The sequence below is a fragment of the Zalophus californianus genome, chromosome 14, assembly GCF_009762305.2.
Source record: "Zalophus californianus isolate mZalCal1 chromosome 14, mZalCal1.pri.v2, whole genome shotgun sequence".
Taxonomy (NCBI): domain Eukaryota; kingdom Metazoa; phylum Chordata; class Mammalia; order Carnivora; family Otariidae; genus Zalophus; species Zalophus californianus.
The window spans coordinates 16,745,242-16,771,125 of NC_045608.1; the positions used below are offsets into that span (position 1 = coordinate 16,745,242).

At 54.4% G+C, this 25,884-nt stretch overlaps 2 protein-coding genes across 3 annotated transcripts; both read left to right on the forward strand.

Annotated features, from left to right (window-relative positions):
• Positions 1-2: 2 nt before the first annotated feature.
• Positions 3-11,606, forward strand: UNC119B (unc-119 lipid binding chaperone B). Its single transcript, XM_027577463.2, has 5 exons — positions 3-289; positions 3,139-3,252; positions 5,546-5,657; positions 5,783-5,955; positions 7,797-11,606. Exons 1-5 carry the CDS (start codon positions 46-48, stop codon positions 7,907-7,909), a joined length of 756 nt encoding a protein of 251 aa, XP_027433264.2. The 5' UTR covers positions 3-45; the 3' UTR covers positions 7,910-11,606.
• A 1,518-nt stretch (positions 11,607-13,124) lies between these two features.
• ACADS (acyl-CoA dehydrogenase short chain) lies at positions 13,125-25,443 on the forward strand. Of its 2 annotated transcripts, XM_027577417.2 has the most exons (10): positions 13,125-13,254; positions 14,340-14,503; positions 22,279-22,428; positions 22,641-22,752; positions 23,135-23,286; positions 23,599-23,769; positions 23,840-23,977; positions 24,125-24,220; positions 24,425-24,481; positions 24,603-25,443. In XM_027577417.2, the coding sequence occupies exons 1-10, from the start codon at positions 13,209-13,211 to the stop codon at positions 24,753-24,755; spliced, it is 1,239 nt and encodes a 412-aa protein (XP_027433218.1). In that variant the 5' UTR covers positions 13,125-13,208; the 3' UTR covers positions 24,756-25,443. The 2 variants fall into 2 exon arrangements, with proteins under 2 accessions (XP_027433218.1, XP_027433219.1); XM_027577418.2 differs by lacking the exon at positions 24,125-24,220.
• Positions 25,444-25,884: the final 441 nt, after the last annotated feature.

Below are 25,884 nucleotides of genomic sequence, written 5' to 3' on the forward strand. Positions count from 1 at the left end.
TAGTTACGGCGCTGTGGAGGCGGCGGCCATCTTGGCGGCGGAGCGATGAGCGGGTCCAACCCGAAGGCTGCGGCCGCTGGGTCGGCGGCTGGGCCTGGGGGGCTGGTGGCCGGCAAGGAAGAGAAGAAGAAGGCGGGCGGCGGCGTGCTGAACCGACTCAAGGCGCGGCGGCAGGCGCCCCACCACGCGGCAGAGGATGGCATCGGGGCGGCGGTCACGGAGCAGGAGCTGCTGGCTCTGGACACCATCCGGCCCGAGCACGTCCTGCGCCTCAGCCGGGTCACCGAGAGTGAGTGCCGGCCCGACTGCGCCCCTGCCCTCGCCCCGGGCCCTGGGCCCCTTATCGCCTTCAGCGGAGCCGGCCGCTCGCCGCCTGACCGGCCCGGGGGTCCACCCAGGCCCCTCGGCCGGCCAGGCCGCGTCGCCCGCCGCTGTGCCGGGCCGGCTCTGCGCTCCCCACCCTCAGCCAGACCTGGTTGGGAAGGGGTTCTCCTTGAGCTTGACCGCGCTCCCCTGTGTCCGGCCGCGCCAGGCTCCTGGGCGGCCCCAGCTGGAACTCCAGGCTGGGTCGTTCTCCTCCTCAGCTGGATCCGTTTGGGTAGGGAGCCCCTTTAGCTTAACCGGAACCTCCTGACCCTGGTTAAATAGGACCGCTGCCCCCTCGTCCTGGAAGACCCACGGGTATCAGTGAAGTTCCTGCTCAGCCAGGCTCCCTCAACCTGCCCCCTCCCAGCCTCTGCAGTCTCTGCCCGCCCAGACCCCTACCTGCTTTCTCTGCCTTTCCGTCCACTCCGCCCCCTGACAGCCCCCTCTCCGGCCTGCCTTGGCCCCCTTACTCCTTTGGTCCCAAGCCTTGCCCCTTTTGTGTGCAGGAGGGCCCTTCCTTCCTCAAACATATTGCCGTGGCGTTTTATGCAAATTTAAAACTGCCACTTTAGAAGATATGTTAATAAAGTTTCAGTTTATGTACACAGTCTAAAATGTGAATCTCGCTTTTGACACCTGTTCTAGTGAATTAAGAATGTGTCAGTGTTTAAGAAATGCATTTCTTGTGTAAAATGCAACCATCCTACAAGGTTTCATTGATAATAAGGAAGGGTGGGAAGAAATACATTGCCCACCCCCTGTCTTGGTTCTTCTCCCTTTTTATATTCTTTTCCAAGCCAAGCCCTGACTTGCCACCCTTTCTCTTGCTGCTATTTTCCCCTCTCCCAGGTTAGACCCTGCTTGCCCTGCCCATCCTGCGGCCCTCCAGACTTCTAACCCTGCGACACCAGCACTCCCTCCGTGGATCTAAGGCTGCCACAGCGTTACCTGCTGAATTGCTTTAGCTGTCAGCCTGGGGCTGCTCAGGTGTACCTCAGGTAGCTGGTGGCAGCTCCAGTAATTTGGGGGCGGGAGTTTAGACAGTGGGCCTTGGTGCAGCCTGTATGAAAAGGAATTCCCATCTCCTGATAGGTTTAACTTGACTCTTGATATTTCGATGTCCCCCCTTTCCATTGGGTTGGGCCTGTCCTTTGCGTGCCTGAGTATATCTATAGAAGGTCTTGCTATTCAGTTTATTGAAACATTGTGAAAACGCTGCTTCTGTTCTATCCCCGTTTTCATTTGGGGCTCTGAAGGTCCAGAAGTGCGCATCACCTGAGCTTTCTAGCCTCCTGCTTTCTCCTGATACCAAGGGTGAATCAGGCCATTCTAATGCCTGGCCCTTAGCGGCATTCTCCGTGGGCACTCAGGTCATGTGTAGGAGCTTGGGATTGGTGCTCTTGCTCAAACTCACCCCAGTAGCCTACTGGAGAAAGCCACAGGTCAGAGCGTGGTGACCTCTGGATTTTGTTCAAGTCTGTTCCGTTCAGCAAGTTATTTATTGAATACCCTTGAAAGGTGCAGAAGCCATCTCAGTCTTTTTAGGATTTACAAAGTAATCAGCGGGTCTCAAGTTTGCCATATTACTGGAGAGACAGCTTGTAAAACATGGAACAACTAACACAAGCAGACAGTGTAAGAAAAAGTGCTCAAATGAGTTGTGGAGAAGAAGATGCTATCAGGAGTCACATCGTAGAAAGAAATCAGGGAAGTTTCCTATGATCAGTACCATATTGACCAGCTGCTCAGGTTGTCACGGGCTCCACTTCACTTTGGCCCAGTGCCCTCCCAGCAGATCTGCCCTGTCACCTGTGTAGGTATGGTCCACCGCCTGATTTTGTACAGTCCACAAGCTAAGAATGGTTTTTACATTTTTAAATAGTTGAGGGAAAAAAAATGTCGGCACACATGGTTATATGCAATTCATATTTCAGTGTCTGTAAATAGTTTTATTGGACTACAGACATGCTCATTTATATGCAGGTTGTCTGCGACTGCTTTTTGCCACAGAGACAGAGTTGAGTAGTTGTGACAGAGACAGTGTGGCCCCAGAGTCTAAATTATTTATGATGTGGCCCTTTACAGAAAACATTTGCTGATCTCTGCTGTGCGATACCCATGGCTGGCAAACAGGCACTATATTGGCCATTAGATCAGCATAAATGTTTTATTTTATTTATTTATTTGTTATTTTTAAAGTATTCTTTTAAAAAAATTTTTTTAAAGACTTTATTTATTTGACAGAGAGAGACATAGCGAGAGAGGGAACACAAGCAGGGGGAGTAGGAGAGGGAGAAGCAGGCTTCCCCGCGGGGAAGGGAGCCCGACGTAGGGCTCGATCCCAGGACCCTGGGATCACGACCTGAGCCGAAGGCAGACGCTTAACGACTGAGCCACCCAGGCGCCCCAGCATAAATGTTTTAAAATGGATTTGTAAAAAAATTCTGTTGTGACATCAAGTTAATAGATCATGGAAGCTTTGTAGGCCATTTTGGGGGTGTTTCTAAAGCAAGCCCCTGATACTATCCCTGTTTCTAAAAGTGTTAATCTTTCATCCCATCCAAATCCATGGTCTTGTTTTCTTTCTTCAATCCCCTTATTCTTCTCACACAGCTTTTGCTTGTAACATAAGAGGAAGTTTTTGGTGTATTTTAAGTGAATTGTGTAAGAAGAAAAACCCTGAGTTTGCTTCAAAACTTGACAAAGAAAGAAATGGTAGTTTTGGAGGATTACTAAACAGCATTTGTCTTTCTCTCTCTCTCTTATTTTCAGATTATTTATGTAAACCCGAAGATAACATCTACAGTATTGATTTCACTCGTTTCAAAATTCGAGACTTGGAGACAGGGACAGTGCTCTTTGAGATTGCCAAACCCTGTGTTTCAGGTAGGCCTCAGTATTGTCGCAGCCACTTGAGAAGGTCTCCGAGGCTCCCGTTTGTGTGAGCCGTTGCATCCTGTGGCTTGTACTCCAGCATGTCCGTGCAGTGCCTCCTCCTGAAACCTGGCCTGCCTGGCGTACTGGTCGGAAGCTGTGCTGAGAGGCTGGTGTTTGTTGAGTATCTACCCTCTGCTGATTGTACATGTGTTTCTGTTTGCAGAAATGTTATTCCCATTTTACAGATAAGGAAACAGACCCAGAATTTCCAGGTACTTTCCTAAGGTTCTGTGCTCGTTCATCTTACCATGTTGCCTCCACTTAGGATAGGAAGCCTTGGAATTAAAGTAGAATGAGGAAAGCTCCCCTGAGCCTTGTGTCCTGGGAACACTGGAAGGGGTGATGCTGAGGGTCCCGGTCTGGGCTCCCCTGTCTTCTCCCTCGCTTTCCTTTAAACAGTGCCTCCTATTTCCCTGTAAGTCCTAGTTTGGATTTTAATCTTCACCATTTTCTGGATGAACAGAAAGCCCAGACCTATGAACTACTTGGGATTCCTTAAATTAGCTTTGAATAGATACTTCCCGTGCTTGTGATGCAGCCCCAGGGTGACTCATTCCTGGCCAGGGGACCACATGTCAGTCTTGGAGCTCATCACCGGAGACGGAGCGCCCTCTGGCATTAGTTTTTAGAACACCAGTGCGATGTCTGCAGAGTATTCACTGAAGTCTGTATTAATAATTCTTTTTGCAAAGCTCTTCTCATCTGATTCGCTGCTCAGAAGAGCCTGTAAATTTGGTAAGGCAGGTATTAGTATCCCAGGTAGGTCGAAAGGCTTTCCTGAGAAGGTCTCAGCTCAGGTTCGTTGTACAGCCAAGGCTGGAGCCCTAGTCTTCTCACCCCATCCGGCATCCTTTGTGCTCTCATAATCTAGGGCTGACCAAGGCACCTAACGGCTCCAGCCTGTGGGTGCTTAGCTGGTGTTGGGAGGATCAGGGCCAGCCAGCTTCCTGGGTCTGTGGCATTCACATCCCTAAGTGACCCCGTCCCAGTACTTCAGATGTTTTGCGGACCCCAGGGCTGCTTCAGATATGTGGATTTGGATTAGGCTGGGCCCATAGTAGTCATTTCAGTACAAAATTGAACTATCTCAAGAAGGTCAGCTGCAGATCCTGTAAAAATACCTTGATTTTCAACTTCTCCAGTCTTTACCTTTAAGGATCTTGATTCACTTAGAATATGCTCCCACTGAATCAGTACCTTCCTGCTGCTCTTGTTCTGATGAATTTGAATTCCTGAGAAGATTTGGTCTGATTCTCTCTGAATCACATTGTTGGAGCGAGGACTCTCCAGTGGCTGGCTCTGAACCCCTGCTCAGTCTGGTTGCCCATATGCTCTTGGGGTTGTCATTGGCAGAGATGTCTGGGGCTAAAAAAGACATCAGTTGCACCCATATTCAGCCTATACCTGGAGAAAATATTTTTGCTGGACACTGGATGGCTACTAGTGGGAACTACCTTGTTTTTCACATTAGAGTGGTTCTTTGATTCATTTTACAGAACTTCCACTTTCTGGGTTCAGGAATGGACTAGACTGGCTCTCATTCAGGTCCCACACGTTGGTCCATTGCCCATCTATCTGCCTCACTGTTTCCCAGTTGGTCAGTGTTGGACCTGGCGTGGCCTGGAATAGGCATTACGGTACCCCAAGACTGTAGGCCAGTATCTTCCATTTAAATAACAAGGTTATTTCTAGGGGTTATCTTTGCTGCCTATCAGAAATTTTTGCATTCTTTGAACTGGCCTTTTGACTCGTTTCAACCTTTGTAGTCTCATTCTTCTGGTTGGTGGCTAGGACTGCAACCTCGTCACCAGCAGACATGTCTGTATGCTCTCGACCATGCCAGGGGCCTAGCACCTGGCTTATATTTCAGGCCGGCTCTCTTAGGATATGGCCCAAGCCCTTAAACTACATAAAAGGTAAATAGCTTAGTGTTTGAGAACAAGCTTTGAGTCCCTGGGTTCAAATCCTTTCTTCCCCCATTTACTATTTGGGGGACTTTGGACATGTGACTTAATGTCTCTGAGCTTCTGCGTCCTGATCTGTAACATGGAGATGGTGATGACACCCCCCAGGGTTACTCTGAGGATTCTGGGGAGTGATCAGCACAAGGCCTGGTATGTAGCAAATGTGCAGTCGACATTGACCATCCTGCTGTGGGTGTTAGTACCATTCACCGGTTGTGCTGTTGGGACCGGTGGTGCCAAGACAGTGCACTCGAGATGCTGTGTGCTCACTCTTTCAGACCAAGAGGAGGAGGAGGACGACGAAGGTGGGGACGCGGATATCAGTGCAGGACGTTTTGTCCGCTATCAGTTCACACCAGCCTTTCTCCGCCTCCGGACAGTCGGCGCAACGTGAGTACCAGTATTTCTGGAGGGGAGAACACTCTTTGTCCACAAAGAATGTTCTTGGTTGGGTTCTGGATTGACTTTAGAGGAGGGAGGAGGCCAAGTAGGGCTCACAGAGGTTTATTTTGCAGAGTGGAGTTCACAGTGGGAGACAAACCTGTGTCAAACTTCCGGATGATCGAGCGGCACTATTTCCGGGAACGCTTGCTGAAGAACTTTGACTTCGATTTCGGCTTCTGCATCCCCAGCAGTAGAAACACTTGTGAACATATCTATGAGTTTCCCCAGCTTTCTGAGGATGTCAGTATGTATCCCCTGACTTCTGTACCATTCTAGATTCTTAGGGCTAGAAGGAACAAACCCTGGAGTCCATCTGGTCCAACGCCCTCATCTGGCAGAGGAGGGAGGTGGTGACATGATGCCTTTGTAGGCATTTGACCTCAGGCTTCTCATTTCCTAGTGCTCCTCTCTAGGGTTCCAAACTCTGCCTGTCTGGGAGCATCGAAGGTTTTAATAATGCAGGCTGTCTGCTTTAGGTGCCTGCTGCGGGAAAGGGGGTGACTGAAGGAGAGGCGGGGAGGCCCGTGATGATCCCTGGGCCTAGGGTTAGCTGGAGTGCCTCTCTGAGCCGCTTTGGTTTTCCACTATGTTCTGGTCATTGGCTCCTGCCTGGCGCTCCTTAGTCAGAGGGAGAAGTGAAGCTGGGGACCAACTAGAATCAGAAGTCTTTCTCATCCTCTGCTGTCAGACTAGATCCACAGGAAAAAGGGAATTGTTACAGAGTTTGGAGCAGCAGGGGTGGCCGGATGGAAGCCATGTCTTAGGAAGAGTAATCCTATAGTTCTGAGGAGGAAGAACTCAGGAGGCCCCAGAGGGAGAAGCCGAGGCAGGGGAAGAGGTGGACTGATCGAGAGAAAGAACAGGATTTATCAGTTCCTGGGACTCTGGTGGCGCTCTCTTGGGTTAGCATTCCCTGTTGGTAACCAGGGAAAATGGCTCCAGAACAATGAGAATGTGAGCGGGATCCTGTGAATAGTGAATAGTCGGGGGAGTTTGGCTGAGTTGTAGGGAAGGACCTACATACACTGGTTTTCTCAGAATCCCAGGTCCTTAAAACTGTTAAGATTCCAAAAACCAGAATATTCTCCACTCACATTGACAGTGCTGTTTCCAGGTAAAATGAGGATTGCTGATGTGGGGCAGGCTGTTGATGACGGCCTCTGATCCCGCTCCCCAAGCTGGGCCAGAATAGGTAGATACTTGCAGGAAAGGATTATGTATAGTATTTCAAGTTTTTACCCAAGGCAATAGAACTTTTCTTCTTGAAACCAAATAAGCTGAAGGAGTGTGGAGGTCAATATTCTGGATATAAACCAAATAAGTACGGCCCAAGTGGGTTCAAAGGACTTGAAACAATTCGTTTCATCTTTTGAGAACTGTGGTAAACAAGCGCATTTCCTCCAGAGGAGCCAAAATAGCATGTGATCATTAACTCAAAACCGATCAGAGGCTGTGACTGTTAATTATCTTGACTGTCTAGTATGGCTAAAGAGGTCTGGGCAGTTGCCTGAGCAAACAGAAGATTTAAATCTGGATCCCAAGACAAGCAGATCTTTTGCTGGATCATTTGCGACCTAATACCCCGAGCCATGCCTGTGAAAGCGTCCTCGCCCTTTGTCCCCCTGCACTCATGCATTCCTAGGCTTCCTTTGGTTGTCAGGGATCCCCATGGGGAGTGGGCACAGTGAGGCACAGCTTTTGGAATTTGGGCCAGAGTGTCTAGAGATGGGGAACAGACCAGAAGTACTGAATAAATAGTCTTCAGTGGTCCATGTTGGCAAAAGGGTAATCCTGTTTCCCTGGGGTTCTGATTAAGGGCTGGAGATGCCCAAGTAGTGCCATGTCAGAGTTGATTACATCCTTATGTTGAAGTGGGTATCATGTTTAATTTGGGGGCCTCTGGTTCTCTCCAGCTCTCCAAGCCTACCCTCCTCTGTTCTGACCTCATTATTCTGGCAGAGTACACTCACACATTCTGGAGGGCTGGCTTATGAATTACAGAGGGGATACTACGTTTTTTCCCACCTAGCCCAGGGGGCAGACTCACACATATGTCTTTCCTGTTTCCCTTTCTCTGACTTGCAGTTCGTCTGATGATTGAAAATCCCTATGAGACCCGTTCTGACAGTTTCTACTTTGTTGACAACAAGCTGATAATGCACAACAAGGCTGACTATGCCTATAATGGAGGCCAGTGACTGCTGCAGGAGTGGACGGGGAGGTGCTTTGCTGTGGCCCAAGGTCCTGGCACATGGAGGTGGTTGAACCTGCTGTTCGTCCACACACATCTGGAGCCTCATCCCGGAAAGCCAAGGCTGGCGTGGTAGTTTCCTGTGCTCAAGAGAGGTGCCAAGCAGTGCTGTGTCTTCTTCCCCAGTATTTTTTCTTCCCTTTTCCCTGCCCCGTAGGTCGCAGAGGTACTAGAGTAAAGTAAAGGATTAGGGTCAGGTTCCTGGAGTCCAGAGAAAAAAAGAAAGTCTATTTTCCTCTTGTCCTAGCTGCCTGCTGGTTGTGCTGATGAGCCTGGGTCTCTGCAGGCACAGCTGCGTCGGGGTGAGGAGGCTCTGGCCGGCCGGCTTGCAGCAGCTTCTCCGTAGCTTCCTGGGCACGGTGAGAAGCTGACAGCTAGGCCTCTTCTAGGCGATTCCTCCTCTTGCTTACAGTGTTGCTGTTGGCATAGTGTGACCTCAGTTTGTGTGTAGTTCTAAAGCAACTGGAAAGAAAGGGGGTGGTGGAAGGGTGCCAAGAGTGGGGGTGCAGGGGGCCGCTAGGGCTGCCAGACTGAAAGGTCCATGTTGTGGCGAGGCCTGCTTCTCTGTCTGACTTCCAGGATCTTCCACCAGCCCTCCTGGGGACACACCCAAGATTTCAGCCTGGCAGTGCCTTCCTGTTGCCATTTTGGAGGAAAGATGAGCTTGCTCTGCTTGTCCTCGCTCCTAACTTTTGAGTATCTCCTGAAATAGACTGTCAGTTTTGTGCTTTTGGAACAGTAGGATCTCTTGAGGCCACAGCAGGCCTTGTATTTTGTGTTGGTTTTTTTTTTCCCCCCCTTAGTCTTCTTTTGGGGAGGTTTTATAAGACTACCGTGGTGTTCCCAGCATATATGGTGTGTGGTTAGACTTCTGATAGTATTAAACAGGCGCCTGGGGCTAATCTGGCTCATGTTGGGGCCTGGGATAGTTACCGACCAGCAGCTACTTAAAGGAGGGATTTGATTTTTCTCTACACAGGAGAGCCTGCAGGATTGGCTTATGATGTGGATTTGCCTCTGAAACTCTTGGTAGATTTCTTCTTTAGGAGGATTTTCCTGTCTGCCTTTCTCCTGAAATAATTTCTGGAACCATCCTGGCAGGTCAGACCTCAGTAATGCATATTCCGATCCTTCATACTGCTAGTTGGAATGTTTTTGGGTGTTCGGAAAAGATGAATGAAGTCGGCCGAGTTGGCTCTCAAAAGGTGTTCTCAGAAAACCTTCCCTGCACATCCTTGTGGGCTACTTTTGTCCTCAGGCCCTTCCTGGATAGCCTCAGCTCCTCCTGGTTGTCTGACTGGGGTGGCTGACCCTCTGATAAGATTGTTGCTGTGGCCAGGGTTTAGCACTGATAGGAAGGTAGCAGGAGGAAGGGCCTGGGCATGAGGGAATAGTCACTGTAAAGCATCATAGTAGCTGGAGAGCAGTCTCCCAAGATGCTTGGGACAAAGGCCACATGGGGCCCAGGATAGAAGGGCCAGCACTTTGCCACAGAAGTCTCCTGTGCATTCGCTAACCAGTGTTGCTCCCTCTTTGGATTCTAGAGTGTGAGTGGCCTTGAACCTTGGCCCAGTGCTCTGTGCCAGGCCAGAGTCTGGGCTGTGCCAGATGCTGGCAGCTTTCTCACTGAGAAAACCCTTACTCCTGTGTGCTGGCACTGGATCCAACCACTGAGGGAGGGAAGAGACCAGGCACCCTGCACATGGGTTACTCATCACCAGACCGGGTGAATCTCAGAACTGGAGTCGACCACAAATCCAGGTGCCTTATGTGTGGCTCTGTCCCACGTGCTGCTGGGAAAAGCTGCATTGCCCTCCTTCCCTCCTCATCTGTGGACAGACACCAGTACTGCCTCCTTGCCTGGTTTCTCCTCGTGACTTCTCTAGCATATTCGTGTGTACATACTGAGCTTCAGAATCACCCCTTCTCTATGGGACAGTAGCCTAATCGGGAGATTTTCTACTATTTGTTATTTAATTATTATCTAGGATGTGGTTTCTGGAGCTGTCCAGAGCTCTGCTCAATAGAGTGTCTTGGAAATGTGTCCCAGGGCAGACCACGTCGTGTGGACTAGTAGGCTGTCTCTTCTCTGCAGTGTTAGCCTTTGCTGGGGGAGGGGCGGGGGGCTAGGCATGCTGGCTTGAGTCATGCTTTGTCCTCCTCCCCATTAGCTTGCCTTAGTCTCACCGGACCATCTGGAGGCCGTGTGCTCCGTCTGTGCCCAGGAGCACAGGGGTATACCATCTGCTCCCGACGGTCTGTCTGGTGTTCTGTACCTGGGAGTCTGGATTCTTGTGTCTCACTACTCAGGAAATCTGGAGAAGCATCACCACTCTGGGGGGTGAACCAGAGTGAGTTTGGAATTCACGCTTTTGTACCTGACCTGGGGAAAGAATTGGAAGTCCTCCTTTCTCTGAAAGTAGCTGAAGCCGTCAAAAGTTGAATCGGGAGGCCATGTTAGTAAGGAATCGGGGCTGGTGATAGCAGTTGTCTTGGGGGTGCTGCTGGGGGAGGGGAAAAGTGACCTGCACGGGGACACCTTGCCTCCTGTTCAGAGCTGGCATCTGGGTGGCAGCTCCTGGAGGGACTCATGCCAGCAGCCTGGCAGGCCCACCTGGTGCCACGGGGGCCAGATGCCTGCGCCTCTTCCTCTGCCGTCCTGCTCCTATCCCTCTGCCTTGGAATCTCCAGGAAGAATATCTCTCTTTTCCTGTGGAGCTTTTGGGCTATGATGCCCTTCTTGCTTCTCCAAAGAAGATCCCTGTTGATTTCATTTTGTTCTAAAGAGCAAACAGAAGAAATAACCAATAAAAGTAGTTGTGGGCTAAAGTAGGCCGCCCTGGCCTTATGTGTTTGCTCAGTGATCCTTTGCGGAGAAGGCAGTTTTCAGGGGCCTGCAGAACTCCCGGAAGACACGTCCAGCCATTGGGCCATCTGATTCTCCAGCAGGGGCAGTGATTTAGGGAAGGTGGGGCTCACCGTAGACTGGTGATTCTTGAAATGGCAGTGACGGGTAATCGTCGACCTATTTTTCCAGTTGAAGTGGAATTCATTTCTGGGATGGATTTAATAGGTTGTGTGTAATGGACAAGTTGGGGGAGTCTTGCCTTAGTGTGTCCTGCTACCCCCAGTAGGCTCCCAGGGTACTCTTTTTTTTTTTTTCCCCTCTGTCAAGTCACTTTCTTTTGGTGGCTCTTGTCACCACGATGGCAGTGAGATTTGAGGACTGGAGACAGTGTCCCCAGAACCACAGCATAGATTCCTTGCCAGGGCCCGAGGATTCCTGGTGCGGAGGTGCTGCTGTACCTGCTGTAAGCGCCTGATCGTCGGCTCATTTCCTCACATTCCATGTTACAGAACATCTTCGCCACAAAAAGGGTCTGGTGGAGGCGGATTTACCCCTTGTTTTACAAAGGATCATGTAAAGTCATTGAAGTTGTGAAAGTCTATTTTTTCCCTGTAAATCTATTTTTCACAGAATATAAGAAACATCAATGACCTGATCTGTCCTTCCTCCTCTTTCCCCTTCACCTAAGATCCTCATTCCAGTTTGTATTGTCTTTGTGTCCAAAGTAAACTAGGTGACTTATTTGTACAAAATGTTATTTTGCCACAAGAGACAGTAATAAAAGATTTTCACAGTACGTGCGTCTTCTCTTGTCCCCTGATTGGGCCCTGTGGGTTGCTGCGGGGGAGCAGGTTTGGGGTGGGGGTGGGCTCCAAGCTTCTTTAAATGACCTTCCTGTAAATAATGAGTGTTGCTGGTTTTTAGGATGATCAGTGAACAGTATTGGGCTCTAGGTTTAATATTTTTGCTTTGTTTTGCTGGGGGGGCTTTGTGAATTAAAAATGTATGTAGTATTTTAATGTTAGGGTTATTGAGGTATGCATTAACTGCAGTAGAATTCACCTGGTTTGAGATACAGCTGGATGAGCACGCAGCCTTATTGCCCCATCACAATCATGATACAGGGCTGTTGTATCACCCTGCAAAGTTCCCTCAAAGGCCAGTTCCCTTGAAACCATTGTCTGGTTTCTGTGTTTACTGGGAAATTGGTGTACTTTTAATATAAAACTAACATCGTTGTTTAAGGTAACAATACAATTTTGAAGTAAGTCTGGCTTGGATGGTCTGTGGCAGCCGAAGCAGTCATTGGCCCGTGTCCACTCACTGATTTCCCCCTCTCCTGCTTCTTCCTTTCTTCTTTCACCCAGGACTGGCACCAGGTGGGGCAGTGGAAAGGTAAGGAAGGCCTCAGAGCATTAGCCGACCACAGTTCATTGGTTCGGGTCTAAAGTACTGTGGATTTAGAGGCTTTCTCTTAAATGAGAGGTAACATATTAAGGACTTTGCTGCATCTTTTCATTGATCTCGGGGAGGGAGAGCAAGGTCTTGGTGGAAGACAAATTTTGGCATGCGTGTCAGTGCTGGGGACAGGTGCCTGGCTGAGTTACAGAGGCGTAAAGGACAGAGGGATGTGTGGGTGCCCGGGAGGGTGTGGAAGTCTGACTCATGCTTGTGCTGAAGGAAGACCCTTGTCAGGGCCCTGGAGTCGCCAGTTTCCTGGGGAGGGTCAAGGCGTCTCGATGAGGATGCCAAGGACCAAACGCATGGCGTTGGGGGCAGTGCCCCCTGCTCCCAAATGGGCTCTGCCCCACGACTGGGGGTGAGACAGATGGGACTGCAGTGGAACAGGGATGGCAGCTCCACCCCACCTGCACAACTTCTGGAGGAGACATCCCCCTCCCAGGCAGCCCAATTCCCTGGGGCCGAATACTGAGCATCAGGGCAAGACAAGATCCTTGTGCCTCTCAGAGCTCACAGACTAGAGGGAGGAGTCGAGATGTCAGACGCTGAGTGCCAGGAATAAATAAAACAGACGCTGGGATGGAGAATGTGTGGTCAGGGCAGGCCTCAGTGAGAGTGAGACCTGAATGGAGGGAAGGAGCCTTCCAGGTGGAGGAACAGGGATTGCGAAGTCGAAGTCGTGGAGGCAGGAACAAGCCGGGGTATTGGAGCTGGCTAGTGCGGCTGGAGCAGAGACAGCGAGGGCACGGTGGGCGCGGGGCCGGAGAGCGCGTTCAGCGGTGCGGGGAGGGAGGCGGGGCCGGAACCTGCCCCCGGGGCGAAGGGGCGTGTCGGCCCGCCCTGGCTCCGCCCCCCGTGGCCCGGAACCGGTGCGCTCCCGCGGGAGGTCGGCGAGCGGGAGGTCGGCGAGCAAAAGCCCGGCGCCGCGTCCGCGTCCATGGCCGCCGCGCTGCTCGCCCGGGCCTGCGGCCTCAGCCGCGGAGGTGAGTGCGCTCCGGCTCTGCACAGCGGGGCGGCGGCGGCCCGGGCCGGCCGAGCGGGCTCGAGTCCCGTTGGCCGGACTGCACCCTCACCGGGAGCGCGCGCGGCCTTTGCCCCACTTTGGGCCGCTGCTGGCGCCTGCGCGGCCTCGGTTCCCGCTCCGATCCGCGCCCGCCGCCCCGCCCTCGCCGTGGCATCCACACCGCCCCCCGAACCCCCGCTCAGTTCCTCGCCGGCGGAGGCCCAGGGGCGCCCGTCCTCCCGAGCCAGGCCTGGGTCTGAACCCAGACTCTGCGTCTGTGACCTTGGGCGAGACGCTTGGCCCGTCCGCCGTATTTCGCCTGGGTGTAAAATGGTCCTAGCGATGTGTCCCTGTTCTCGTGGAGTTGTTACAAGGATCAGATCGCACGCAGGCTGGGTAAAACACTCAGCACAGCGCCTGTCAGATGGCTCTCAGTAACTGTTTGGGCTTGTTGATTATTTCATGCCGCACCTTTCCCAGCTTATTTCTCTCATGTGGCCAGGGCTTCCTTTGCCTGCAGGACAACTGTAAGGGGACCCCCGTGGAGGGCTCTGTCTGCCAGGCCCTGTGCTGGTGCTGCAGTCAGCATCTCTTTCACCCTCCCAGCCCCAGGAGTTCAATACTGCTGGCTACCAGGTTTTCTAGGCCCGGAGGCTCAGTGAAGTTAAGATCCTTGGCTAAGGCGGCAAAGCTGTGGTCTTAGTACGATTGGTGTCGTCCTGAAGATCGACTGGGATAGTTGTTTAGCAAGTGGAAGAAGCATTCCGTTGGTGTGGGTTTCTCAACAGCTTGCTATTGACATTTTGGGCCGATAATTCTTTGTCTTGCGGTCTGTCCTGTACCTTGTAGGGTGTTAGGCAATATCCCTGGCTTCTACCCACTCCAGAGTAATAGCAGTCCACCCTACAACTACCAGAAATGTTTCCAGACGTTGCCAGATATCTTCCGGGAGGCAAAATCATCCCTGGGGGAGGCCCACTGAGTCACTGGATGGCCACCACGATGATGATCATGCAGCAGGACCTCCTGCATTCCCCTCCCACTACTACCTGTTCTTGCTTGCAGCTCTGCGTCCTCGGGCCTGGCGTCGGTCACATACTATCTACCAGTCTGTGGAGCTGCCAGAGACACACCGGATACTGCGCCAGACGTGCCGGGAATTTGCTGAGAAGGAGTTGGTTCCCATTGCAGCCCAGCTGGACAAGGAACATCGCTTCCCAGCAGCCCAGGTGAGAGTTCCAACCTCAGCAGCCCCCAGTGGTGGTCTGCCAGCCACTGCGGGACTGGCGGTGACAGGGACAGCCAGGGGCACTGAGACTCCAAGCCAGGAATCCTAAGGTGGGTCCTGGAACCCAGAAGATGCTCTGGAGGTTTCCTGCATCCAGCATGAGGCCTGTTGCCCGGATTTAACTTCCGCAGTAACAGTCATAATGGTGGGTGGGCATCGCACTTATCGTGGGCCAGGCATTGTGCTGCTAGCTACGGTTAGCGCTTGCAGGATGCCTGCCAGGGGCTAGGCCTGGTTCTAGGGCCCTCGAGGTGTGCCAGCCCATCTGCAACTCACAATCAACCTGTGAGGTGAGGGTCCAAGTATTACATACCCTGCTGGATAGTTGGTGAACTCACATGGACTGGGGGGGGGGGGTGTTAAATATTGTGCCCCAGGTCAGGGAGCTAATGAGATGTCGAGCAAGGGCTGAGGCCCAGCTCTTCTGCCCGACCCTTAGACCCCAGGGAGCATGCTCCTTCCCGTGCCTCTGTGTGTTTCCCTTGCAGTCATCTCCTCTGTCATTTCCTGGGTAAGATGTTTCTGCTGGATCCCCGGGGCCTGGCGAGCGCTGTGGCACATGGCATAAATATCCAACAAATATTTGTTCAGTAAAGTTTGTGGAGTTGTAGATCTTTCTGGCCTCTCGTCCTGGCCTGTTTGTCACTCTAAGGAGTTCCAGAGTTTTCTGATTGCCATCTCATGTCTCCTGGGCTCTGGGGCCACTTTTCCAGCTTAGAAAATACCGTGCTGTTCACAGCGTCTTGGGCACCGTGCCCGGACTGTGGCGACACACGGGGAGCTCCGAGTGAGGCGGGCAGATGGCAATCTGGGCACTGACACTGGTTGGGTAACTTTGGGTAACTTTTGGGTCATCCCCGCTAGGTCTGAGGACATCCTCACCTGCAAATCTGATCCCCATTTGGCTTCTAGAATGCTTGCCAGGATTAAGTGAGCCAACACATGTCGAATTCTGGTGCCTCCTGGTCCGGGGGGCGTGGGAACTGGCAACACTATGATCGTTTTTATTACAGTTGAGAAATTTGAGGCAGAGGGGTTAAGTGATTTTCCAAGGCTACCGATCTGTGCGCTAGAATTCACATCCCAAGCCTGGCTGGCTCCAGGACCTCCTTCTCCATCCAGTTTCCCCGAGGTTGGCCCAGAAGCCCAGCTGGCGGGCAGGGAAGGCCTGTTCTAGTTGGGAATATTCCCATCAAGGGCCTAAACTACCCTTCTGCCCTCCGCTCTGTGACCCCGCCTGGCACGTTCCCTTCATCGTTCAGTGCCATTAATGGAGATGTGACCAAACTCCAGCTCTCTGTGAGCAGAGGATGGGAACAAGCCAAGAGGAGTTTCAAGACGTTGCTCCCAGAGCAGTTGCCTGAGACATGGCTGTGTGTTGGGGCTTTTCCTACCAAAAGACAGACAGCTTGATTTACTTTTCCTCTGCTCTTCCTATGTTCCCTCAAATTCTTTTTTTTTTTTTTAACATTTTATGACTCATCCTTTATTTATTTTTTTAAGATTTTATTTATTTGACAGAAAGAGCACAAGCAGAGGGAGCAGCACGCAGAGGCAGAGGGAGAAGCAGGCTTCCCGCCGAGCAGGGAGCCTGATGCGGGACTCGATCCTAGGACCCTGGGATCGCGACCCGAGCCGAAGGCAGACGCTTAACCGACTGAGCCACCCAGGCATCCCTGTTCCCTCAAATTCTTACTAAGATGACAGGCCTAGATTTGCTCTGGGCAAGAAAGCTGGCAGTAGAAACAGATTTCTTTTCCCCCAAGCTCCTCTGAACTAGTCCTCTGGCTTTATCCTCTCCTCCTTGCTTCCTGGGACTGGGGAGTTTGCAAGCTACCCCTTGGAGCAGTGACAGACACAGGTGTGGAGGGAGGAGGCCATGGCGTCAGCCTCCCTCCCGCTGGAAGCCGGGAGAGCTCATCAGGACTCGCCCAGGGCACAGCCGTAGCTCCGAGTCGTGATGGCGTCTGTCTTTGGGTCTGTCGGTCTAGGTGTTTTTGTGTCGCTGATCACGCATCCGGCTCGTACTTGCCCCTTGTCGGAGATGACGAAGGAGCAGCTGTTTGAATGGCTGGGTGTAGAGCTAGGGGGGAGCTGTGCCTCACCTTCTGATCTTGCCACCACTCCTCCCGCGCCCCGGACTCTTCTCTTGGCGGCTGATGGGGTGCGGAGGTTAATCCGTGTTTGCTTCCCTTCGTGGCAGATGGAAGCCTGCTGGGTTTGTGCTTTTATCCCCGGCTCTGTTACTCTGGTTGGCGCTCAGCTCCCAGGTACCGAAGGGAGTCCAGGGCTTACGTGGGCAGAGGGATCAGAGAACTAGACTCACAGATAATATGGCAGGTTGCCTAAATCAAAAGAGTAATACCACTGAACGTTTCCCAAAAAAACGTTGATAAGAACAGGAATAGCTGTCATTTGGGGGTTACTGTATTCCAGGTGCTTACGCATTATGCCTTCAGCACAACACTCTGGGGAAGTTACTCAAAGTGTCTTCGGTGTTTAGATGAAGAAACTGAAGGCAGAGGTTAAGTTTCTTTTTTTTTTTTTAAAGATTTTATTTATTCATTTGAGAGAGAGGGAATGAGAGATAGAGAGCACGAGAGGGACGAGGGTCAGAGGGAGAAGCAGACTCCCTGCCGAGCAGGGAGCCCGATGCGGGACTCGATCCCGGGACTCCAGGATCATGACCCGAGCCGAAGGCAGTCGCCCAACCAACTGAGCCACCCAGGCGCCCAGAGAGGTTAAGTTTCTTGCCTAACAGCCCCACAGGTAGGATGGGAGGAGCCAGATACAGACCCCTGAGTGCCCACCTGGCCTATAGTAGGTGCTTAGTTAGTGATTTCTAATATTTTTTCCTGAAGAATTTTTTGTCCACCCGGTTCCCCCAGAAAAAGTGGGTTCATGGGGGAAGATTCAAGGGGAGAAGAATTGAGGGAGGCCGAGAATTAGGTGGAAGGCTAGTGCCAATTTCTGCTTGCTTGGCTGGTTTGGGAACCTAAACTGAGCTTCAGTTTTCCTGTATTCAAGCCAAAAAAAAAAAAAAGGAAGAAGAAGAAAGGAAACAAAGGAAAATTTACAATGTTACTTTGTTATAAAGGGAAATAAGAAATAAAATGGTGTTTCAACTGATTTTGGACTCACCAGCCTTCCAGCACGTGGGGGCTGTATATCTATTGTATAAAACTGAGCCCCATGCCTGGCGGGCTCAGTTAGTAGAGCGTGCGACTCTTGATCTCAGGGTCATGAGTTTGAGCCCCATGTTGGGGTGCGGAGCCTACTTTAAAAACGAAACAAAACAAAAAAACCAAGCCTCGTTTCTTCTTCACTCGGTGACTGTTTATTGAATAACTTTACTAGAGCAGGTGCAAGACCTGCTCTTCCTTGTCGTGCTCTGTCTCCGGTGATGGTGCTTCCCTGACCCAGTTAGCCACATAGAAACCTCTAGAACCATACCCCATTGTCTTCTTCCTCCTACCCACTGAGTCCTGTTAATTCCACCCTGGAAGTGTGTCCCGAATGCCACCTCCCCTCTGTCCCAAGCGCATTCATCCATCTGTGTCCCAGGAGCATCCTGTTCCTCACGGCGACTCTGTGGTTGGCCTTAGCACGGTGCTTTGTGCTGTCTCGGGCGGTCGGCTTCCTGCTCACGCCCGCATGTCCCTGTCCACATGACACTGTGCTCTCGGAAAGAGCCCGACAGTCCACAGCGGGGTTGCTGACCGAACGGGGAGGCGAGGTGACGCTGCGTGGCCGTTCTGGCCCAGCACGTAGCACCTGCCGGCCACCAGCGGACACTCGAGGCGGCGGCGAACAGGGCTTCTCTCCCTTGAATAAGCAGCAGATCTCCGGCAAGCGATGAGATCGGATCGTTTGAAGGGAGTCAGTTTTGACTGTGTTGAGCTCATGCAAACTTAGGATACGTTTGATTCTGTGAAGGCGTACGGTGGTGTGTCTCTAGGAAGTGCCCACTCAACGTTCCCCAACGGGAAGGACACACATGTTCTTCCTGTTTCTGCTGCTTTGCATCTTGTCCCCGGTCTCTCTGTCTTTTCCGTGCTGTCATCTCTTCCCTGCGCTGCCAGGCTGGCTGTCTCCCCCGCCGCCGGTCTGTTTGCCTGGACACACTTTGGCGCGTGTACACCACGAGCATTGTTCTGTCTCTGTGTTCTCCCTAGAACGTTCCTGCGAGCTGGCTGTAGCATCATGCCAGGGATCTGGTGATCTGTTTTCTTTTCTTTTCTTTTTAAGGATTTATTTATTTATTTGTCAGAGAGAGAGAGCACAAGCAGGGGGAGCAGCAGAGGCAGAGGGAGAAGCAGGCTCCCCGCTGAGCAGGGAGCCCGATGCGGGACCCGATCCCAGGGCTCTGGGATCATGACCTGAGCCGAAGGCAGATGCTTCACCGACTGAGCCCCCCAGGCGCCCTGGGCTTTCTGAGTAGAAAGGTTGGGAAAAGCAGAGCCAGGCGTCACTGATGAAATTGGGTGAGCTGGATTGCGTCCAGGCTCTGGGTCCAATGTGGGCGAGCTCCTGCCCTTGAGCAAGCTGGAGCTGGAGGCTTTTCAAGCAAACCCTGGTGGCAAGTAGCGGGGGCGGAGCGGACCTGGGTGAGACTTGAGGGGAGTGACTGGTTGGGGTGCAGTGAGCTCCCGCAGCGAGAACGAGAACTGTCAGGAGAGCTGGTGGGGGGTGCAGTCAAGGGGAGAGGGCCCCTGAGCTCTGGCTTCTTTGTGGCCTGGACGTGGCTTGACGTCTTGTGTCCCGGAGGGGTCGCCTCTCTGTGGGAGCTCCCCCCCGCCTGCAGAAGGAAGACAGATCATCCTCACTCTGCCCACACCCCACCTGGGGATTTCGGTTCCCTTTTTGTTTCTTGGGGTGAAGTGGAGTTGCGGGGTGTGGGACGACTCCATCCTTCATTCCAGGGATGTACCCTGAAGGGCTGTGGGATGAAGAGGAGGTTGGGTGGCACCTGTAGCTGGGACAGTTTTGCCGGGAGGCCAGAGAGAGCTTTCCAGCAAGACACCTGCCGAGGCCTGCGCGTGCATCCCGGAGGCCCGCGTGCTTCCAGCCCCCGGTGAGTGTGGCCCAGGCTCCCGACCCCGCACCGCCTTCCCCAGCACAAGGCCGCGTTCCCCCTGGCATGGGTTTGTTGGCTGCCTTGAAGGGTGAGTCTGACGGTTTCTGTTTTGAGGCCCACACTCGTGCCGGCCCCGGGCCCTGTGAGCCCCCACGTGGAATGAGATACGGTGCTGTGTCGACCACCCTATGTTCAACTCCCGTGCCTGCCGCCGTGCTGCAGTGTCTCCGAGCAGGCCCACCCCCTCCTGCTGCAGCTGTGTGGTCACCACAGAATGTTCGTCTTTTTAGAGATTCTTAAAGCGACACATCTGGGGTACCTCTGAGTCCCCCCTCTTTTTTTAAGAGAGAGCGCGAGCAGTAGGGACAGGTAGTGGGGGCCAGGTTGTGGGTGGAGGAGAGTCTTAAGCAGGCTCCGTGCCCAGGGCGGGGCCCAACCCGGGGCTCGATCCCGTGACCCTGAGATCATGACCTGAGCTGAAATGAAGAGTCCGACGCTTAACTGAGTCACCCAGGCTCAGAAACTGTCAGTTTCCTCTTGTGCTGTTGTGACAAATGACCACAGACTAGAGACTAGCAGCTTATTATCCGACAGTTCCTGGAGGTTGGAAATCCAAAGTGGGTCTCGCTGGGCCGAAATCAGCATGCTGGTGGTTCTGGAGAAGGGTCCAGGTCTTGCCCCTTCCAGCATGTGGAGGCCGCCTGCGCTACCCGCCCGTGACCCCCTTCCGGTCAGCACTCGGGTCCCTCGGACGCCTGCTTCCATTGTCACCTCTCATTCTCCTTGTTTCCCTCTTCACCTTGTACGGACCCTGGAGATGCCATTGGGTCCCCCTGGATAACCCACGATCCTTAACTGCATCTCCCCTGCAGAGGTACCCGCGTCTGCCCTCTTGTGGCCGCAGGGTGCCATCAGCACTGTGGGCTCGGTAGGTCAGTGCTACCCCGGGGACAAGAAGTGTCTGTCCCCCCCACCCCGGGTGTTTTCGGGAGACACTGAGGGGGAAGTAAGGTCACCCCAAGCGTGGAGGCTTGTAGGAGGGTTTCCCGTGGGAACAGTTCAAGGCAGAGTCTGGTAAGAATTTCACGGAGGGGCACGTAAATCATGATGGGAGTGCTTCTCATACCGTTCACCCTCGTCCAGGTGACCACTCGTCAGCCACTTCGTGATGGGAGGCGCGTTCACCGATCACCCCACTTGCGCCAGGCGCTGGGCTCCGCACTTCATATGCATTTTCTCAGTCCAACAGTCCCGTGACGCAGGTGCTATTTGCAGAGGGGGTGCAACATTGATAATCACGGAAGTAATATTAATTATAGAAAAATGAGAAAATATTGTGAAAATTCTTATGTTTGCTTTTTTTTTTTAAGTCCAAATAGTGTAAGAACACGGTTCCAGGAATCAAATGACACCGAGGGGCTCTTGGAAAGCAGCGCTGCCCTTCTCCCCGTGCCCCCTGCCCCTCCCCATGGGCAGTTGGTTTCAGTTGCTTCCTTTCGAAGCTCAGTAGGTTCTGTGTGGCCTGTGTCGGTCCCCCAGAATGCAGGCTCACCTGTCCCAGGTCGGAGGGGTGGAGCTGGGCGCTGTGCTGAGCTGGTTGTGACCCTGGAGTCACTGGGGTGCGGTCCGGCCGCATTATTCACGAGCTCTGGCCCCGAGCAGGTTGCTCCATGTGTTTGAGGTCTGGAGAGACTCAGATGTGGAGTTTGGCTCACAGTAGGCACTTGCTGGTTGACGGTTACTGTTACTGTTGTTCCAAATCAGAAACTCCAAGCTCTTAGCATTCATTCACTCATTCATGGGCACTGCGAATATCGCAGTGACCAAAAACCAGTCTTGGCCCTCATGGTCAGGGAGAAGGTTTTTTTTTTTTTTTTTTTTTAAGATTTTATTTATTTATTTGACAGAGAGAGACACAGCGAGAGAGGGAACACAAGCAGGGGGAGTGGGAGAGAGAGAAGCAGGCTTCCCGCCGAGCAGGGAGCCCGATGCGGGGCTCGATCCCAGGACCCTGGGATCATGACCTGAGCCGAAGGCAGACGCTTCACCGACTGAACCACCCAGGCACCCCAGGGAGAAGGATCTTAACCCAAACCAGCAGAGTAATAGGTGTGAACTTCCAGCTGCATAAGCCCTGCATTGGAAGGGCACAGGTTCTGGGAGAGCTGCAAGAAGTGAGGCTTGAGCTGAGATCTGGAGGGAGGGGGACCACAACAACTAGTTGATACAGGGCATTACTGACAGAAACAGCACGTGCGAAGGCCCTGTGGTGGGGAGACAGGGCTATGTGTGTAGAGCTGAGAGAAGGTTGGTACGGCATTGTGCTGTCTTGCTCCTTACCCTGGGGGCCTCTGAAGTTTTCCTGTGCCTTCTGCCTGCTTGCTGGCTGTGGCTGTGGACACAGAGGTGAGCCAGTGTGGAGTGTGGGGGCAGAACAGCTTGGATGCACGGTGTTGTCATGCAGACCTGAGCTGAGGCTGGGTCTTCAGCGTCTGGCCTCGGGGATCAGGGGGCGGGTGGAGGGACCACATGGCCTGAGTTTCCACAGGCACTGGCTCAGGAGCAGGAGGGTTTGGAGTTGGGAGGGATGGGCACGGGCCCCCAGCTGCCCTTGCCGTGACATCCTTCCTTGTGGCCAGGTGAAGAAGATGGGCAAGCTCGGGCTTCTGGCCATGGATGTGCCTGAGGAGTTCAGCGGCGCCGGCCTCGATTACCTGGCCTATGCCATTGCCATGGAGGAGATCAGCCGGGGCTGTGCCTCGACAGGAGTCATCATGAGTGTCAACAACGTGAGTCCCCACTCCTGGGACACACAGGTGGAAGGGAGGCTCCCGTGGGCAGGTGGGCACTCTGGCCACATGTCCTGGTGTCCCGGGCATGGCCGGGCTTTGGCACCCAGCCCCCAACCTCCTCTGGGCTCAGTTCTTTCAGGTCGGGTCTTGGAGTGGGGTCCACAGGTCCCCTCTGACCACCCACCCACCCCTTCCACCCACCCCCACAGTCCCTCTACTTGGGGCCTATCCTGAAGTTCGGCTCCAAGGCGCAGAAGCAACAGTGGATCACCCCTTTTACTGGTGGCGACAGAATTGGCTGCTTTGCGCTCAGTGAACCAGGTACCATGGTGGGACCGTGGTTGGCCCCCGTGCCTTGTGCAGAATCACAGTGACAGACTCGGGTTGGAGCTGGGTTGCCGCTGGGGCTGAGGCAGGAGCGAGGCTATGAGACACAAGGGCACAGGCCTTCGGTGTGGGCGGGGGGTGCTGAGCTCTGGCCGCCTGGCTCTGGGGTCCCTTGGGTGTGAAGATGCCCCGCTCTGCGCAGCCCCCGCCCTGGGCCCTCTTGGACTAGTCTCTGAGAGCTCTCTGGTTGCTGGTGTGGCCCGGGAGCTTCCTCTTGGGAGCCAAAACCCTGATTCTTTGTGCTGGAGCTGGGGGCCAGGCTGGGTCCCCTGCTCACTGGTGGCAACAGTGGATTCTGAATCTGTGTGGGGGACAGGGAACGGCAGCGACGCGGGAGCCGCCTCCACCACTGCCCGGGCAGAGGGGGACTCGTGGGTCCTGAACGGCACCAAGGCCTGGATCACCAATTCCTGGGAGGCCTCCGCTGCCGTCGTCTTCGCCAGCACAGACAGATCCTTGCAGAACAAGGTGAGGACCCCAGGGAGAGGGCCGGGGAGACCTCTGGGCTGCAGATGGTCCGGAGCTTCTCGACGCGAGTTCCCTGTGGCTCAGTGGAGCTGTCCCTGCTCTCACACCCCTTGGGGCGGCCCTTTTGCTTCCCTGGCCTGCTGGTGGCCTGAGGCCCGAGTCTGCACCTTTCCCCGTGCAGCCCGCAGAGGGCGCCCTGGCTGAGGTCTGAGGGAGGTGGTGGGAGGGGGCCGGTTTGCTTCTGGTGCCCTTGAGTAAGGGGGGTGGCTGGGCCAGCCTGAGAACGTCACTGCCTGTGTCTGGGCCTTGCAGGGCATCAGTGCCTTCCTGGTTCCCATGCCGACGCCTGGGCTCACGCTGGGGAAGAAGGAAGACAAGCTGGGCATCCGGGCCTCATCCACGGCCAACCTCATCTTTGAGGACTGTCGTATCCCCAAGGACAGCCTGCTGGGGGAGCCGGGGATGGGCTTCAGGATAGCCATGGTGAGCCTGGCAGTGGGGCCGGGGCCCTGGGGCCCAGCTGGCCAGCCACTGACCGGGGCCTTCCCCACAGCAAACCCTGGACATGGGGCGCATTGGCATCGCCTCCCAGGCCCTGGGCATCTCCCAGGCCGCCCTCGATTGTGCTGTGAACTACGCCGAGAATCGCAGGGCCTTTGGGGCGCCCCTCACCAAGCTCCAGAGCATCCAGGTAACAGGGGAGCTTAGCCCGGATGCTGGAGGGAGGGCAGCTAGGCCTTTCCTCTCTGGCTCCTGGGTTCTCCCCCCCCACATCCTTGGAGGGAGGGGCGGCTACTGATTGCTGCGGGGTGGGGGTGGGGGGGCTGGGTTGTTGCAGTTCAAGTTGGCGGACATGGCCCTGGCCCTGGAGAGCGCCCGGCTGCTGACCTGGCGTGCTGCCATGCTGAAGGATAATAAGAAGCCTTTCACCAAGGTGCCTGTGGGGAAGGGGTTTCCCCAGGCATGGCCCAGAGCTTTGGTGTGTGGAGCGAGAAGTCTGGGTGGGGTTCCAGTTCCTCGGGCCTGTGGGTTTATGGCCGCAGGGGGAGGCTCCCCAGGACCGGCCCCACTGAAGCGCCATGTGCCGGTGGCTCCCGCTGGAAGTCAGGTTTGTGACCCCACTGTCCCCTGTGCTTAGGAAGCGGCAATGGCCAAGCTGGCCGCGTCGGAAGCTGCCACTGCCATCACCCACCAGGTGAGTGTCCCTGTGCGGGCGGGGGGTGGGCCAGCGTCCCCGCCCCTGCTGGTCCCCCAGTGTGGCCGATCCTGCCCCTGACGCGGCCTTTTCCCTCCTGATGGGCTGCTTTCCCTGGTAGGCCATCCAGATCCTGGGAGGCATGGGCTACGTGACAGAGATGCCGGCCGAGCGCCACTACCGCGACGCGCGCATCACCGAGATCTATGAAGGCACCAGCGAGATCCAGAGGCTGGTGATCGCCGGGCAACTGCTCAAGAGTTACCGGGGCTGAGCCGCGATGCAGGGCCGAGGAGCGCCCCGTCGGGTGCCAGGCTGGCCTGAGGACCACGGGAAAGGGGGGCAGGAGCCGTGAGGCCTTAACCCTAACGCTTGGTCTGGGACCCTGGGGGGTGGACAGCTGGGGGCCATGCCTCTTCTTGCCAGTCCCACCCGGCCCCAGCCCTCTGCTGTGGACTCACCTGTCGCGCCCACCTCCACCCACCACAGACCCAACTGCCTGGGGTAAGTCTGGGAGAAAGGAAAGGTGAGGGGCGGTGACCTGCATTGGAGGGGACCCCCCCCCGGCCGTCTTCAGCTCCGTTTTTTGACTTTTCGTCCTCTTCACACCTGTGCCTTGTTCTCTTCATGGAGATGGACCTGGCCTCCTGGAGGTGGGGCCTTGGGAAGGGCTGACTCACCACTTTGGGACCCCCGTTTCCTTTCTCAGCAGGGGACCCAGGTGGGACAGCCTCTTGGATGCGCCTGCTCTTTTCCCTGAGGTCAGGGGTCAGGAGTGGGGGCCTGTGGTGGGGGCCAGAATGACCGGTGGTCTCGGGAAGGCGGGCTGGCTCCTCGGGAAGCACCTGGAACCCCGAATAGCCGGTTCTTCACAGATTATAAATGCGTGGGAAGGGGTCTGAATTATTCTTGAGGACAATCGATTGTGGAAACGAAGTAATAAAGCATACCTGTGCCCTGGCCCTCGTGTCCTTGCCTGAGCGCTGCTGGGGAGGGGACAGCTGCCACCTGTGTGTGCGTGAGTCTGCGAGTGTGAGTGTGCGCGGGTGTGAGGCTGACTGCAGGGGCATCGGTCTCGAGGGAGAGCTCCAGCAGGAGGCGGGGTTGACCTGCCCCAGGAGGGTACAGAGCTGGGTCCCCAGGCCAGGGTGAGGGTCTAGGACAGTGACTGCTGCGCACGGAGGGCGGGTCGGGGCCCCTGGGTCAGAGGGTGCTGTCCAGGTGGCTCCGTAGGGTGGGTCGAGCCCCTGAGCAGGAAGGAGGAAGGGAGGGTGCGTCACAGGTGGGGAGGGGGACGGGGAAAAGCGGACAGGCCTGCAAGCCCGGCTGCGGAACGGTGGACATGGGGCCGCCACAGCATCCTCCGCTGGTGACAGGGGTCTGGTGCCCCTGGAGCTGGAGCC

What these genes read in the sequence shown, in the direction of transcription:
- UNC119B (XM_027577463.2), top strand. Translation starts at nt 46, where the DNA reads ATGAGCGGGTCCAACCCGAAGGCTGCGGCCGCTGGGTCGGCGGCTGGG. An exon ending in TGCCAAACCCTGTGTTTCAG is followed by an intron (nt 3,253 to 5,545) that starts GTAGGCCTCAGT and finishes TCACTCTTTCAG; the next exon opens with ACCAAGAGGAGGAGGAGGAC. An exon ending in CTCCGGACAGTCGGCGCAAC is followed by an intron (nt 5,658 to 5,782) that starts GTGAGTACCAGT and finishes TTTATTTTGCAG; the next exon opens with AGTGGAGTTCACAGTGGGAG.
- ACADS (XM_027577417.2), top strand. Translation starts at nt 13,209, where the DNA reads ATGGCCGCCGCGCTGCTCGCCCGGGCCTGCGGCCTCAGCCGCGGAG. An exon ending in CTGCGGCCTCAGCCGCGGAG is followed by an intron (nt 13,255 to 14,339) that starts GTGAGTGCGCTC and finishes TCTTGCTTGCAG; the next exon opens with CTCTGCGTCCTCGGGCCTGG. An exon ending in TGGGCTTCAGGATAGCCATG is followed by an intron (nt 23,770 to 23,839) that starts GTGAGCCTGGCA and finishes CCTTCCCCACAG; the next exon opens with CAAACCCTGGACATGGGGCG.